Below are 15,843 nucleotides of genomic sequence, written 5' to 3' on the forward strand. Positions count from 1 at the left end.
CATATGCAGGGCTGCTACGTGGAGGTCAACGCACACCTTCACTAAATTCTACTGCGTCGACCGGGATTCCAGGGAGGAGTCCAGGGTCGGCCAAGCAGTGCTGCGCAACCTGTTCGCCTGAGGTGAGCCTGGTGAGGAGGTAAGATGCTTAATGTTGAGTTTGATGTGATGCTTAATATTGAGCCTTTGCCACCTCCCGTGGTTGTGCATGTGTGTACTGCTATGTATTCTTTATTCATGAGCATGTGAATCCATGCCAGACCCCATGCTGGAGAAGGAACAAGTTACTTACCTGTAACTGTTGTTCTCCAGCATGGGTCTGGCATGGATTCACATGCGAACCCTCCCGCCTACCCCTCTGCGGCTCTTCACTTGGTCATACTGCCACTTCACGTGCTTCCAAATCTGAAGATGGCTGCCAGAGGCGGGGCTTAGGTAGAGGGCAGTCATTGCTTGTGGTCAGTATGACGCAGAGATCAGTGATTGGTTATTACTACGAAAGACAGATCAGAAACGAAACTGATACTGGTTTTTTCTTTACCGAGGATTCCCAGCCTGACGACGGGGAATATTCATGAGCATGTGAATCCATGCCAGACCCATGCTGGAGAACAACAGTTACAGGTAAGTAACTTGTTCCATATCTCAGAAGTCTTGCCTGTGCATTTACCATGTTCATCAGAAAGGGTTACTGTACCTACCCAAATAGATGACGAAACCATTACAGCACAGACTTTTCAAAGTGGTGCACAAACAAGTTTGCCAAAAATCGCTACAGTCTGTCAAGCAGCTAAATATTCTGAATTCGTATATGGAACGGAACTGGGATTAAATTAATAAGGAGGATCTAATGTTGCATATGACTGACATGAGAAACGAAGAGTATATAACTTAGATCAGCGACAGTTGCAAGATGAGATCGATGAGAGTGCTTCCAAAGAGGATGAGGAAGACGTGGATAATTGAAAGGAGTCAGTCAAACCAATTCCACAAAAAGCTGTCCTGTATAAACAGAAAGATGGCAGCCTCTCAATTACTCCCATCCTTAATGGGGACCCACTCCGATAAATACTCTGACAAACATAATGAGAAAAACCATTTATCAACTCCCCTGATACGCGAGAAGTCAAACAAAGCTTGAGTTTACATGAAACTTCTATTGCGAAGGAAATATACGTGAATTAGAATGGCGACAATCATTCATTATAAAAATGCCAGAGACAAAAGTAATAAGGATAGCTATGAAAATCCAGCTTCCCAAGTGAACAAAGAACAACACGATGATCTTAGAGACTTTCAAAGGCAAAAAGATGATCGATTTGGTGTAGCAGTACACATGGAAAAACTTGATCAAGTGAGTGTACAACAGACACAAACATAAATGGAGTCAAGAACGGAGCTGGTAAAGTGAGTCCAGATAGACCAAACCATCGGAACTCCCAAAGACAAACAAAAGAGAGAGACAAGTCTTTTATGTGGTGGACTCTGAAGCAAAGAAGATGGGCAAGATGGAGTGTTACCCCCATCATTATTGAATATGCCAAAGAGAGCAGCTCAGACTTCTGGAGACTCGCATAGCATTCTGGGTTAAGATGACAAGCAGGAGGCAATAAAAGTGCCACAGGGAAATATTAATAACAAAGGAGAGGAACACCTGCAGCAGACTGTTGAGAAAAATAATCTGTCCATAGTGGCTGGAAACCAGATACATAACAATGTAATGGCAGCATTAGTAATCTCGCTTGCACCATGTAGCAAGCTGTATGAAACAATAAATGAAAATGTAAAGGACAATACCACAATGCTTGCTCTTCTCCATTCAAACCTGGTGTATCTGGAAACCTTCACGCTAAAAGTTGAGGAACGTCTAAATTACGAAGCAGAAGCCTCAGCCACATGGCAAAGATGCCTGAGCGATCTAGCGATTGGCAGACAAGACGAATCAGCGTCAACATCCCACGCCTTATTAGAATCAATGACATGGATGCAGAAAATGGTTGATAGAAACAAAAGAGATTATCAGAGACATTTGGAGTTGATAAGTGAACAAACACATCAGGTGCAGATGGATAGGGCCAAGGGATTCACAGAATTGGATTAGAATTTAAGAAAGAGGAACCAAATAGGAATGTTCTCGAAGAGGAACCCACTGGAAAAAAGGCTGGAGTATTGGCAAGACCCCTGACTCAAAATGACAAAAGTTCAGACCATAGTAATAATCCATCAAAAAGTCCAACAAACCAGGCAGACAATAAATCAAATGACATGCAAATACCCGATACTATGCAAGCCTTAAAGGACCAATCTTCTGGGCTATTACCAACTTGGAAAAAAATAGACAACAAGGCTTCGACCCAAATAATTCAAGTTGACAAATCAAATAACTCTGACGGTCATGACATTACTTATGCAGTGTTTCACAAGAGGTCCAGTGTGTTAGACGTGAAAAAGAAAGTGGAAAAAAACAAGAAGTGCAACAAACAGAAAATTAAAAGTCAGTGGAGAGTGCACAACTGGCTGAGATGAAAACTAACATTTTAAAACAGGATATAAGAAGAAAGCGACAGGATCAAGGGCATTCTTAAGGAATAATCAAACACCATCACGCCCGAAACCCATGAACTATCCTGCGTCTAAAAAAGATGAGGAACAAAAGTCGAGTAAGATTTCAGTAAGGAAAAGTGCAACAATACCAAATTCATCAGATGATGAACAAACTAAAGATAAGTCCATAGATGAATTGGAGGAGTCCCATGATTCAATTGATGAGGCATCATTTTATATTGAAGAAAACAAACAGCAGTGGACAAATAGGGATAAAGAGTAATGAGAAAATTAATATGAAACTGACGTAACAAACAATACCAGTTTAAACACAACTACAGACGCAGCTTCATTGGACAACGTAATTGGCAAGGATCCAATATTGACTGAACCTTTTCTAACCATGGAAGTGAAATGAAGAAAATTCAAAAAGAGATCCAGTGCCAGAAAGAAAAGAGGTTTGAGAAGGAACATAACGTGACGGATTGGAATCCCAAAAAACTTGCAGGACTCCGTGAGACATCAGCCACTCGAAAAAAAGATGCAAATATAGCGAAGGCAAGTCAAACTTGCAAACCAAAAGTGAAACTTGTGAATATTTTGCAGGAACAAAACTCGACAAATCTGAACAGGAAGAATTTGCTAGAACTGTTGCATGGGATACACTCATTAAGAATATGCACGAGGACATAGCCGTGGTTGAGTACATTGACGAGAAAAGAGTAGATTGAGTGATTCTCCATCTTAATTAATCTAAAGCTAAACATATTCTGCTAAAAGCTGAATCAAGCCTACTAAGATTTGGATATGACATTGAGGAGTATAGTGAGACCATCATGGAACCTGCACCAGCGCAACAGGAAGATATCAGCAGTTTGAAAACGAGAAGTATAAAATCACAGCAAACGTCGAACAACGCAGACCCCAGACAGAAATAGAACATAAAAATTAGATTCGAAAGCAAAGTGGAGCCAAATGATTCAATTCACAAAAGAAAATATAAGACAACGTCAGAATGTCAGGTTGAGGAGTGGGCTTGGATTCCAAGGTCATTATCTATCTCATAACATGATTATCAAAAAAAGGGCACCACTGACGTGAAGGACTCTGTGCTAGCGTGGAATACCAGAGGCTTCAGACACCTCTTTAATAAAACAGAGAACAATTTGGAAAGTGCTGTTTACAAGAGACTTGGCCACAAGTACTGATGAATCCAGCACGGAAAGGGAAACATGGAAGGCCCTATGGTGGTCTTCTACTACTAGTAAAACTAAGTAAAAGTACACTTATCAAAAAATGTATTATGAGTGCATTCGGACAATGGGTCATAACTGAAAAGAACCACTAAGACCCAAGAGACAATGTAAGAAGGATAATAAATATTTATTGGAATCATTCAAAAGAAAGGACAGCAAACCTAATTCAATAACTAGCAAAGACCACAAAAAATGAACTGGAACAAGATCCTCTCCTAATTATTCTTATAGTGGGGGACCTGAATATAAAGTGCATCAATGAAAACGGCATGTCGAACATAGATTCAAAAATTAGGGGCAATACTGATACAGCTAGATGGCTACAACTGATGGTGGACTTTAACTAGTCTGCGGGCACAGGGAGCGCCGTTGGTTCCGGCTCCTTGGCTGCCAGGCAGGGCGTGATGTCCCCAACGCCATCAACCGCGAGCCAACGCTCTGGCTCTGGAGGAAAAGGAAGTCGGAGAACCCGGGTAAGCTTTGGGAGAAGCCCCGGTCGATCTAGACGGAGAAAGCCAAGGGGGGACGAGGTGGTGACCCCCTAAGGTGAAGGCCCCAGACACGGCCAAGGTCATGAAGGCCCTGATTCACCCGGCGAAGGCCTCGATTGAAGGAGTCGTGGTGGCCCTGGCGAAGCCTGTGGAGGCTACCCCAGTGGACTCGACTTCTGGGCCTAGAGTTTCCCTGCCACCCCGCAGGGAATCATGTTTTCAACCTATGGAGAAGACCCACGTAAAACCCCGGGACAAGAAAGAGGGGGGGCACGGTAGCCATAACGGACACAGATACCACCCCCGAAGATGAGCTGGCTGGCATCAAGAAGATCCTGGACAAGAAGTTCGAGGAAGTCCGGCCCTATGGGAGGGATCCCGACGAGGCAGACATAGAGAGCAACGGTGGAGCCGACGAGGAGCCGCAGGCCGTGGAAGAGACGGAGGATCCTACGCCCCAGCCGTCGCTCCCGTTGCAACCGATGCCTATGCCACAGGACAACACAGAAGCGATCTTGATGGCTATCCAGACCCGGTGTACGGAAATCAGGACCAGGTTGCCCTTACCCCCAGCGAATAATCTGACGGTCCAGGTGCCGCTAGGGGAAGCCCACCGAACAAGTGGAGGTTAATCCATCCTCCCCCTCCTTTCCAGCCTTCACCTCCTTCCCCTCCACCGAGGCATGAGACGGGAACAGAGACGGCAACGGACGACGACAGTGGTGACGACGGGATGGATCTCCCATCACCCCCTGCCTGGGCCTCCCCTCCTGACGAAATTGGCTCCTTTTAACGCCATGATCGCCAGGGCATCGGAGCTTTTCCAGCTTTGTCCCGAAGAGCAGAAGGAGGGTTTCCTCTACCAACGACGGGAGGCCAAGAGGAAGACAGTCCTCTCAGTCCCGTTACTGGACGACATCTGGGACGAGAGACTATTGCTGTTCAAGAACCCGTCCACGGCTCCTGCGAAGAGGGACCGGTATGAGAAGTAGTACCAGGTCCTAGATTCCGCCCCGGTGTGCCTCAGAGCACAGCCATCCCCGGATTCAGTGGTCTTTGCGGCGGTCAATAAGAAATCGGCAGGGGTGACGGCATCAACTTCCCCACTGGACGGCGAGGGGAAGAAGCTGGACACCATGGGACGACGAGTCATCTCGTCGGCGGCGACGACCATCAAAGCGGCCAACGCCCTCGCGGTCGTGGCACACTACGACCGGGAGCTGTGGCTAAAGATTGCTCCCCTCCTGGATTTCCTGCCAGACAAGAGGGCGGAGGCCCTTGAAATCCTACAGGAAGGCGAAGTGGTGTCGGACCACGCCATCACGGTGGCCACGAACATCGCCGACACCGGTTTGGGCAACAGCGTTTGCCGGCGCGGGTGGCTCAAGGCCACCGACTTCCGTCAGGACGTTCAGACCAGGGTACTGGACATGGCCTTCAACGGGAACAACCAGTTCGGCAAGGCAGTAGACGAGTCACTGCAGGCCATCAAGGCGGACACCGAGACGGCCCGGGCCTTGGGTTCTCTCCATCAATGACGGCTGTCCTTTCGGACCCCCGGAGGCAAGTCTCAAGGTGCCTCCAAAGGATTTGGTGGCGGTTCCGCGTCGTACTGCCAAGCGGCCCGCTCATCGTTGCAGGAGGCCTACAGAGGCCGCAGCAAGGCCGGAGGACATTGGCATCGTTGCCAAGGAGGCCAAGGCGGCAAGGCCTCGGCGAAGCAAGATTGAACCGGCCGTGACGTCGGGCCCCCACCCAAGTACCCCCGGTGGGAGGCCGGCTGGCGAATTTCGTCAGCGTGCGGGAGTCCATCTCCACCGACCGTTGAGTGCTGGATGCTCTGGCCCACGGGCACACTCTGGAATTCCAAAGAAAGTCTCCCCGTCTACCACCTGTGGCCAGGAAGGAAAACCACGTGCCACAGCTACTTCTGGAGGTACGAGCAATGCTGAAAAAGGGTGCGATAGAACTCGTCCCAAAAAGGCTCTGGGGCTCCAGAGTATACTTGCGGTACTTCCTCGTCCGAAAGAAGACCGGCGGTTGGTGACCCATCCTGGACCTTCGCCGCCTCAACAAATACATCAAGTCCCAGAAGTTCAGGATGGTCACCCTTCAGCACGTGCTGGGACAGCTGGAGGAGGGTGACTTCCTATCGTCGCTGGACTTGGAGGATGCCTACTTCCACATCCCAATACACAAAGGACATCGAAAGTTCCTATGATTCGTAGTCCAAGGGCGACACAACCAGTTCAAGGCTCTACCCTTCGGTTTGAAGTCAACGCCAAGGGTCTTCACCAAGTGCCTAGCACCGGTGGCGGCCCGGCTGCGCCTGCAGGGGATCCACATATACCCCTACCTGGACAATTGGCTCATCCGAGCAAAGTCAAGAGAACTCACAGTCGATCACACGGCGAAGACAGTCCGCCTGCTCACGGTTCTGGGATTCTCGATCAACTTCGCAAAATCCCACTTGGTACCGTTGCAGGACGCCCTGTTCCTGGGAGCCAGACTCGACACAGTGGCGCGATTGGCTTCGCCGTCGGAGGAAAGGACGAAGGCCATCCTGGGCAAGGTACAACGGCTGTTGACCATGGAGATGGCCAGGGTGAGGTCCATCAAGTCCCTACTCGGCATGATGTCATCGTGCATCTACCTCGTGCGCATATGCAGGTTGCGGATGCGACCACTGCAGGAGTTCCTCGATGCCCGTTGGATATAAGCAGCGGGCAGTTTCGAAGACAAGATCTCCCTCAACGAGACGTTCTGCCAAGCGATCCGGTGGTGGGGCAACCGCATGCATCGAGCGGCGGGTATGGACTTCCAGACCCCGACACACCAGGAAACTGACGACAGACGTCTCCCTGGAAGAATGGGGAGTGCACACCAGAGATCGCCACGCAAGAGGCCTTTGGCTCCCGGCACAGAGGTCACTGCACATCAACGTCCTGGAGCTCCGAGCTGTGTTCTGGGCCCCGAGGTCGTTCCTCCCGTCCCTCAAGGGCAAGGTGGTGAGGGTCTTCACCGACAACACCACCACGATGTTCTACATCCCGAAGCAAGGGGGCACCAGATCCACAGCCCTGTCCAAGGAAGCGAGATGTTCCTGGTACCCTTCCACCTGGCAGGAGTAAAGAACACTGTTGCTGACTCACTCAGCAGGGAGCTGCGCTCGTGCCACGAGTAACAACTCGGGTAGGATCAAGTGGATCTGTTTTTCCAACGATGGGCAATCCCCAGATAGATCTTTTCGCAACGGCGATGAACACCAAGTGCCAGAGGTTCGCCAGCAGGTTTCCCCAGCCAGGGAGCATGGGCAATGCATTCTCCTTCCCCTAGGACGGTCTGTTCCTGTATGCATTCCCACTGTTGCCGTTGCTTCTGCGACTCATCAGTCAACTCAGACAGTCCCGGTGCAGGATGATCCTCGTCGCACCGGTGTGGCCGAGGCAGATATGGTTCCCTGGCCGAGGCAGATATGGTTCCCTGACCTTCCGGACTTGTCAGCGTCCCCCCCCCCCAGTCAAACTGTCGACGGATGCGGATCTTCTCGCCAGGGAAGGAGGTGCCATCCTACATCACGACCCAGGATCACTGAACCTGCAGGCCTGGCTCCTGCAGCACTAGTTCGGAGGCTACGATATCCCGGCAGACTGCAAGGAGGACCTTGCAAAGGCCAGGGCGTCCTCGACTGATAAGTGCTATGGGCATAAATGGAAGTGGTTCTCTGTCTGGGGCCGTGCACAGAAGATCAACCCTCTATGGATTACGGCTCCTCAAGTGCTGCGGTACTTGCTGTCGCTGGCCAAGGCGGGGCTGGCACATGACTCCATCAAGATCCATCTGGCGGCTAATTCCCGCTACACCAGAACTCCGGGGTGGCCGCCGCTGTTGTTTCACTGCCTGGTGAAGGAGTTCATGAAAGGACTTTGACGCTCGTTCCCGCCGGTGAAGGCTCTGGCCCCGGCGTGGGAGCTCAACGTGGTGCTGACCAGGCTCATGGGCCCAACATTCGAGCTTCTGAATTCGGCACTGTTGAAGTTCCTATCGTGGAAAACAGCGTTTCTTGTGGCCATCACCTCTGTACGATGAGTGGGAGAGATCCAGGCTCTCTCCCGTAAACCTCCATATCTCACATTCCACGAGACGAGGGTAGTGCTGAGGACACGCCCCTCCTTCATGCCCAAGGTGCCGTCGGACTTCCATCTCAACGAGCCTTTGGTGTTATCTATTTTCTTCCCGTCGTCTTCATCGCCGGCTGAGAGGACTTTGCACTCGCTGGATATGGCTACGTCAATGAAGTTCTACGTGGACTGCACGAAGACTTTTCGGAAGACTTCACCGCTGTTTGTGAACTTTGGACCTTTGAACCAAGGGAAGGCCCTCTCGAAGGCTTCCATTTCCAGATGGCTCTCTGGCTGCATCATGCACTGTCACCAGTTGGCAAACAGACCGTTGCCCGGCCATCCGAGAGCCCATTCAACCAAAACGATCGCTGCTACTACGGCGTTCCTGTCTGGTGTGCCCCTGCTGGACATCTGCAGGGCTGCTATGTGGAGGTCTACACACACCTTCACGAGATTCTACTGCGTCGACCGGGATTCCAGGGAGGAGTCCAGAGTCGGCCAGGCAGAGCTGCACAACCTGTTCGCTTGAAGGTGAGCCTGGTGAGGAGGTAAGAGATGCTTAATGTTGAGCCTTGCCACCTCCCGTGGTTGTGCATGTGTGTACTGCTATGTATTGTATTCATGAACATGTGAATCCATGCCAGACCCCATGCTGGAGAAGGAACAAGTTACTTACCAGCATGGGTCTGGCATGGATTCACATGCAAACCCTCCCTCCAACCCCTCTGCGGCTCTTCTCTTGGTCCTACTGCCACTTATGTGCTACCAAATCTGAAGATGGCTGCCAGAGGAGGGGCTTAGGTAGAGGGTAGTGATTGGCTGGGGGTAGTATGACCCGGAGACCAGTGATTGGTTACTAGTAGAAAGACAGTTCAGAAAAGAAACTGAAATGGATTTTTTTCTTTTCCGAGCATTCCCAGCCTGACGGGGAATATTAAGGAGCATATTAATCCATGCCAGGCCCATGCTGGAGAACAACAGTTACAGTTAAGTATATATATATATGTTTTTTTTATTCTATTATATATGTTGAGAGGAATTAATAACTTATATATAGTGATGTAACATCATGAAACTTTTTCACTCGTAAAAACATATACAATTCACAGAACAAACGTTGTTAACTGTACGTTATGGTTACAAGTAAAACCCCAAAAAATTCCCCCGTAAAATAAGCAACCATAACTTGCGCCACCAGTGTGCACTGCTAACACCCAGGACATCATCACAAATGTCATTGATGACATCACTGATGACATTGCATATCTATGCCAGTTGTTTTAGTTCACCGACTGCGAATTTTAAAAATTGAGAAGGTGCTATATATTTAGACATTAACCTTGTTGTATGTTCTTAAAGTACTTTCCTTACGGTTTGGATTCAGCTCATTGTACAGATACATGGGGCAATAAGAAGGCCCCAAACACACAATGCAATTGTATAAATGATAATAAACTTTAATGGTATAGTCATTTTCTTCTGATGTTTCTCTCTTCCTTGCTGCAGTTTACCTGTATGTGCCTCTGATTTGTATACATTGAGGGGTTGTGTATCGTTTGTTTATTCCATGTCCCAACTCCGATAAGGTAGCATTTATTTTACTGGCCAGAATTACCATATTAAAATACAGTACTTCTGTGGTGCATGCTGCAGCTATTGCCTATGTGTATTTATGTATGATTAGGTTTGTGTATTAACAATACTCCAATATAATGTTTTGCTTAGGTGAGTACATTTTTTAATTAAGTAGTTCATGAGATGTCTCCCGATCACCCATAACATCTTGTTACCAACATTGTAAACACAACCCTTGTAGGGACTTTTCATCAACATTTATTTCATATTGATGTCATCAGTGATGTCATCAATGACATTTGTGATGTCATCTTTGATGTCCTGGGTGTTAGTCTTAGCAGTGCACAGTGGTGGCAAGAGTTATGGTTGCTTAGCTTACCATAACTGCCGAATTTCTGGGGGGGTTTCGGTCTTACTTGTAACCATAACATCCCTTTAACCACATTTTTTAATTGATTATATATGACCAGGACCAGAATCCTGGCAGTACCCCCCCCCCCTCTTCACTTTGGTGCCAGTGCTTCACCTGAACTCATTGGGGCCAGTACTTCACTTGAACCCAGAGTCTCTCAACCTACATGCGTGGCACTTGAGAGGATGATGTATGATGTCTGGGACCTCTCTGAGGAAGTACTTGAGGTGTTGCTGGCTGCACGCAGACCGACTACAAAATCTCTGTACGCCTGCAGGTGGAGAAGGTTTGAGTTGTGGAGCAAGGAACGCGAGATCGATCACATCTGATGCCCCACCACTACAGTGATGGAGTTCCTTCTGTCACTGGCCTTAGCAGACTTTCAGGTTACCACAATCAAAGGATATTTGGCAGCCTTGTCTGCGTTTAAAGGGTCCCTGGGTCAAGCTTCCTTCTTTACGATCCCGGTTATGGCCCAATTCCTGAAGGGCCTTGTAAATAAGTTTCTGCCAACTCCCTTTGTTGTCTGATACTGGGATTTGAATCTAGTTCCAACATATTTGATGGCAGCTCCCTTTGAGCCCATGCATTCCTGTTCATTACAGCTGCTATCATTAGAGACCACTGCCTTTTTGGTTGCGAATACCTCAGCCAGGAGAGTTGGCGAACTTCAGGACTTGTGATGCAAGTCCCCGTTCATACGGTTCTTTTGGGAAAAGGTTTCCATTAAGGTAAGATCTGGCTTTCGTCCTAAAGTGGTATCTGAATTCCACCTTTCTCAGTCCATAGACCTACCGTTTTCTACCCTCCACCACATACCTCCAAGGAGGAGGAGTGGTTCCATCACTTACACCCTTAGCTTTTATGTCGCTAGGAGGTTTTAGTTCTGGAAATCTGATCAGCTGTTTGTAGCCAATTCTTTGTCCTGCAGAGGTCTACCCGTAACGAGGCAGACTCTATTGCAGTGGATTATTCTGTACATCGGCGAGCGCTAACAATCCGCAGGCAAAGAGCCTGCTTCTTGCATCAGGGCACACTCCACAAGAGGAGTCTCTGCTTCTACGGGCTTACACAGGGGAGTTCCCATTAGGGACTTTTGTCATGCGGCCACATGGTCATTCTTGCACACATTTACCAGGTACTATTTTGTGGATGTTGCCCGAGGGGCTGATGCACATTTTGGTAGGGCAATGCTGTAAAATCTGCTACTGTAACACGCTCTCCGTCTTCCTAACTTCTTGCAGAGTCTATCGTATAAGGAATCTGTGGGAGAAAAGAAATCCATTAAAGGAGAAATTACTTACCTAATGATCTTTCTATGGATTCTTCTCCCATAGATTGCTCATCGCCCCTCCCTTCCATCCAGCCCAGACAGTTCTTATGGCCTGGTGCACCTATCTAAGCGAAGAGACGCCTGGTGATGACTCTGAGGTGACCGTTCCTATCTGTCAAGTCGTTTGCCTTTGTCGAGTTTTTTACAGGCTGGTTAGCCTGGTCTCCCATCGTTTTCCTCTGCAGCGTTGAAGGACAGGGAAAAAAGGGGGAACTGAGGTATGGGGCGTAGTGATGTGGTATATGTAGGATGCCTGACGTCACGTCTGGAGCTGACGATTGAGCACTGAGCAAGATGCATTGATGGCTGAGTCAAGGTCCACTACGCTACCTGGCGAAAAAGTTTCTGAGCAGCAGAGCTAGATGAGCAAATCTATCAGATGAGGAATCTGCAGAAGAATCCATAGAAAGATCATTACGGTAAGTAATTTCTCCTTTTGAATAGTCCCTTTGGCTAAATATTTGAGCTATTTCTTGTTGACGTTTTTCAGAGTCGCTTTGTTGACTGCAGATTCTCTTCACACACATTAATTGGGAGTATGGACAGCACACTGTTTCAAGTATGAAAGCTGGATGCTTGTAGGATACTTGTTTTATCCATTGTATGCAAGTCATGTAGCAATTTATGGTGATATTGCCACTTTGAATAATTAATTGGGTGTCCTCTACACCAGGTGGGCATGCTTGTTTTTTTCTTCTCATCTACTTTGCCTTTTTTTTTAAATGTTATGTTTAATTACAGGCCCAGAATTTGGAGGAGAAAATAACTGCATTTACATTGGTATGGCAACTGAGGATCTTGATGTGTCGGAGTTGGTTGAGACTATTGCATCAACAGGACGAGAAATTGAAGAGAATTCAAAGGTATGCATTATGAGGGAAGCATGTTAATTATGCAGCATATTATCTCCGCTGCAATGTAGAATGAGTCTAGTTATGTGTACTACACCACGAAACAGTGTTCTTAGAAGTACTGAATAGTTCAGAAAAACAAATCCACTTCTCTTACCCGCATGCATCCTCAATCACCAATGTTTGCAAAACCTCTTTTGTTTTATGAAACTTGGTTAGCTTTTGAGACCTATTGTGACATCCTTTACTGAATAGCCTCTAAATTTGTGTAATTTAATGAGTGATATCACATGTATTTAACGCAGCCTCGTATTGCGCTTAACTTCACTATATAAAAAAAAGTTTAATGGACTTTTTACAAATATTTACCTCTGCTACATGGGTGCATGTAAGAATTGGAGTAAAATATATAAAGTATTACACCTCCATTATTTCGCTGTATTTAATGCATGGAGTACCCCCAATGATGCATGCAGTAAATACCCCACCATCCATAATGAAGCAGACAGTAAAAACAGGCAGTATTTGTTAATACTGCCTGCTTTAGTGTTCCTGCCAAACTCGTATTAAGGGCCAAAGTCGTCGTCCTATATGAGCCAAGGCATAGCCTGGTTTTATCCTTTATTGCATTAGCCAAACAGTGTAATTAGAATGTGGCATTGTGATAGGTGCACAGTTAGATGTGTTTTTTCTTATGTGCTATTATGTCACTGACTGGTTTAATAACCACTTCAGCCTTCATGGCAATGATAGATGTCTGTTAAGATGTATTTCCAAAATCAACTCCCAAAGGTAGTGGAACAGTAAGACATAGTCTCAGAAGGGCTGTGAGAGTGGTCTAGGGCTATAATGCTTTAAAATGCACCCTAAGCAAGTAAACCCTATAGCAAAGTATTGTCACACAATTACTCTAAAATGCATGACGTTCAGGAAAAGTAACCACAGAACATTTTCCCTAACACGTAATGAGTCCAACCCTATGATTATTTGTGGCCTTGTGCCTAAAGGGCGTCAGTTCCAAAGTTAGACTTTTCAAGTAGATTTACTAAGAGACTGGCCGATACCAGTGGTTATGATTCAAAGGTCAAGTAAAGTTCAGGTAAGTACACTCACTCAATCCCAGTCACTGTGATCTGAAGAATGGCTGCAGGAGGAGTCCTTTTATCCAAGATCTGGAATGGAAGCTCGGCCAGGTCCAACAATGGTAAGGACCTGCACCATTCAAGCTGGCAGTGGCTAGCCAATCATGGAAAGCCACTGACCACATCATCTGCTCAGCAACAGACATTAAGGTACCAGGATGTGTACTGGAACCAGACATTCCCAGCCCTCACTTCCGAGCTCACACAAAACCTGTCTAGTTACCCGGTCAAATCAGCAGCTTTTCCTGGTAAAAGGCTTCCTATATATGGTCATTTGTAATGGATTGTGTCCTCCCATGGATTCTTCACATTGAATATATTTGTATCCTGCCTAGCAGTCTCTGAAAAAATTGACAGCAGGGCGTGCTGTGCGTCATCGTCCCTTGACGGTTTCCATTCCCGTGTCTGGGCGTGACATTGCAGATGGTATAAATAGCACACACCGCGCCAGTTGCATCAGTTCTGTTTTTCCAGATGCTCTCAGAATGGTTCGACTTACCTCAGATTTTCTCTTACTAACGTTGCAATACTTTGTGTGATTTAACCACGATGTCTATGCCAAAAAACAGGCTTCAAAAGATGTGTGAACTATGATTCAAAGATGTTGATCACTGATCGACACAGGATTTGTCTCTGGTTCCTCGGCATAGATCATGAAGTAGTCTAATGCAGCCCCTGCCAATCGGTTACTAGTAAGCAAATCTAAGGAGGGAAGGGATTCATATATTTCCCTACCCAGACGACTGTCTGATCTGAGCTTGTTGTCCCGAGCAGAACATCACCTGCCACTCCCTTCACAAACTGGGCTTCAATGGATTACATTCTCCCACAGATTCCTTATCTAGATAGATATCTATCCAGCGTCGGGTGCTTTGAAAACTTTTCGTCACAGTGTAGTGTTACTCGATATAGTCGACAACTCCTGTGCCATTCCTCGGTAGGCACTGATGTCGGGCATCGTATAAAGGGATGCACCATGCCCCCATACCTTAGTTCCTTTTTTCCATGTGCTCAGCACACTATTCGGAACACACTTGTTTTCGATCTCATTGAGTAACTGCATCAGTATGTCGGGGTCTAAACCGTCCGGGTTCAAATGTTGCAAGGACTGCAACTCCAAAATGTCCCTCACGAACCTGCACACTGTGTGTGCTGTGTCTTGGGGTAAGGCATGACACAGAGCAACGTGGTTCCTGCCTTTCGATGAACCTGAAAGAGGTGAGGGAAAGCTCAGCGAAACTGGTGCTCGACAGACCGCCGTCCAAATTCACAGCAAAATGGCTCCTGTGCTCATCGGCGCATGATAGCGGGGATCTGAAGCCTGAAATATATCAAGAGTTACGTTGGCATAATATCGAAGAAACGCTCGCACTTGCTGTGCGAATCACACCACTGCTCCTTGTCGCAAAAAAAAAGTGCAGGCACGATTCTGACTCGTCGGGCGATAAGGGTAAGTCGTATCCTGCCGAGGGTGTATCTAGGAAGTAGTGGGAGGATTTTAATACCGAGGTGCTCAAAGTCCTTGAGAAGGCCTCGGCTCATGCAGTTTCCACCTCAACGCCACTGGCCAATCCGGCTCCAACTGTGCCTGGTCCGTCCGGCACAAAAGAAAACAAAGGGTTGAATGCCCTTGAGCGAGACCCCATAGAGAAAACCTCCCTCTGCACTGAAGCGGTCAGCGGCCTGCTCGGGTCAAGACACTCCTCGAGCAGTCCTGCAAGATCAAAGCTTTGTACCGGACACTCAATTGATGTTCTTAGATTCAATACTGTCAATATATTTGATGGCGAGGCCTACCAGATCCCATTCGCCAATCCATTGCCGATTTTATGGCAGACCAGGCGAGGTTGCTACAACTGGCGCAGGGCTTCCACAATACCAGTGGGTGTAACACGTTTCCGGGCATGAAGTTTGAACAACTCTACCCATACGCACACCCAAATTTGCAGTACTGCTAAGCTGTCTAAAAGTTTGTCGTGGCCTTGGGGCTCGGCACGCCATCAAAGCCAGTGTTGCAGTATGACCTGACCAACATCCTCGACCATGGGCTGCAAACCGTATGAGCATTGGCGTACACTGCGGCTATATCAGATCCAGTCATCATCTTACGGGAGC

At 47.5% G+C, this 15,843-nt stretch overlaps 1 protein-coding gene across 1 annotated transcript in view; it reads left to right on the forward strand.

Annotated features, from left to right (window-relative positions):
• The window catches only part of PDXDC1 (pyridoxal dependent decarboxylase domain containing 1), a 1,210,974-nt gene that overhangs the window by 1,038,533 nt on the left and 156,598 nt on the right, over positions 1-15,843 (forward strand). Inside the window, exon 19 of the mRNA XM_069647127.1 lies at positions 12,477-12,598. Within this exon, the coding sequence (XP_069503228.1) occupies positions 12,477-12,598 (122 nt within the window). The remainder of the gene's footprint in view (positions 1-12,476; positions 12,599-15,843) is intronic.

The sequence above is a fragment of the Ambystoma mexicanum genome, chromosome 2q (genome assembly GCF_040938575.1).
Source record: "Ambystoma mexicanum isolate Mex_15411 chromosome 2q, UKY_AmexF1_1, whole genome shotgun sequence".
NCBI classification, from domain to species: Eukaryota; Metazoa; Chordata; class Amphibia; order Caudata; family Ambystomatidae; genus Ambystoma; species Ambystoma mexicanum.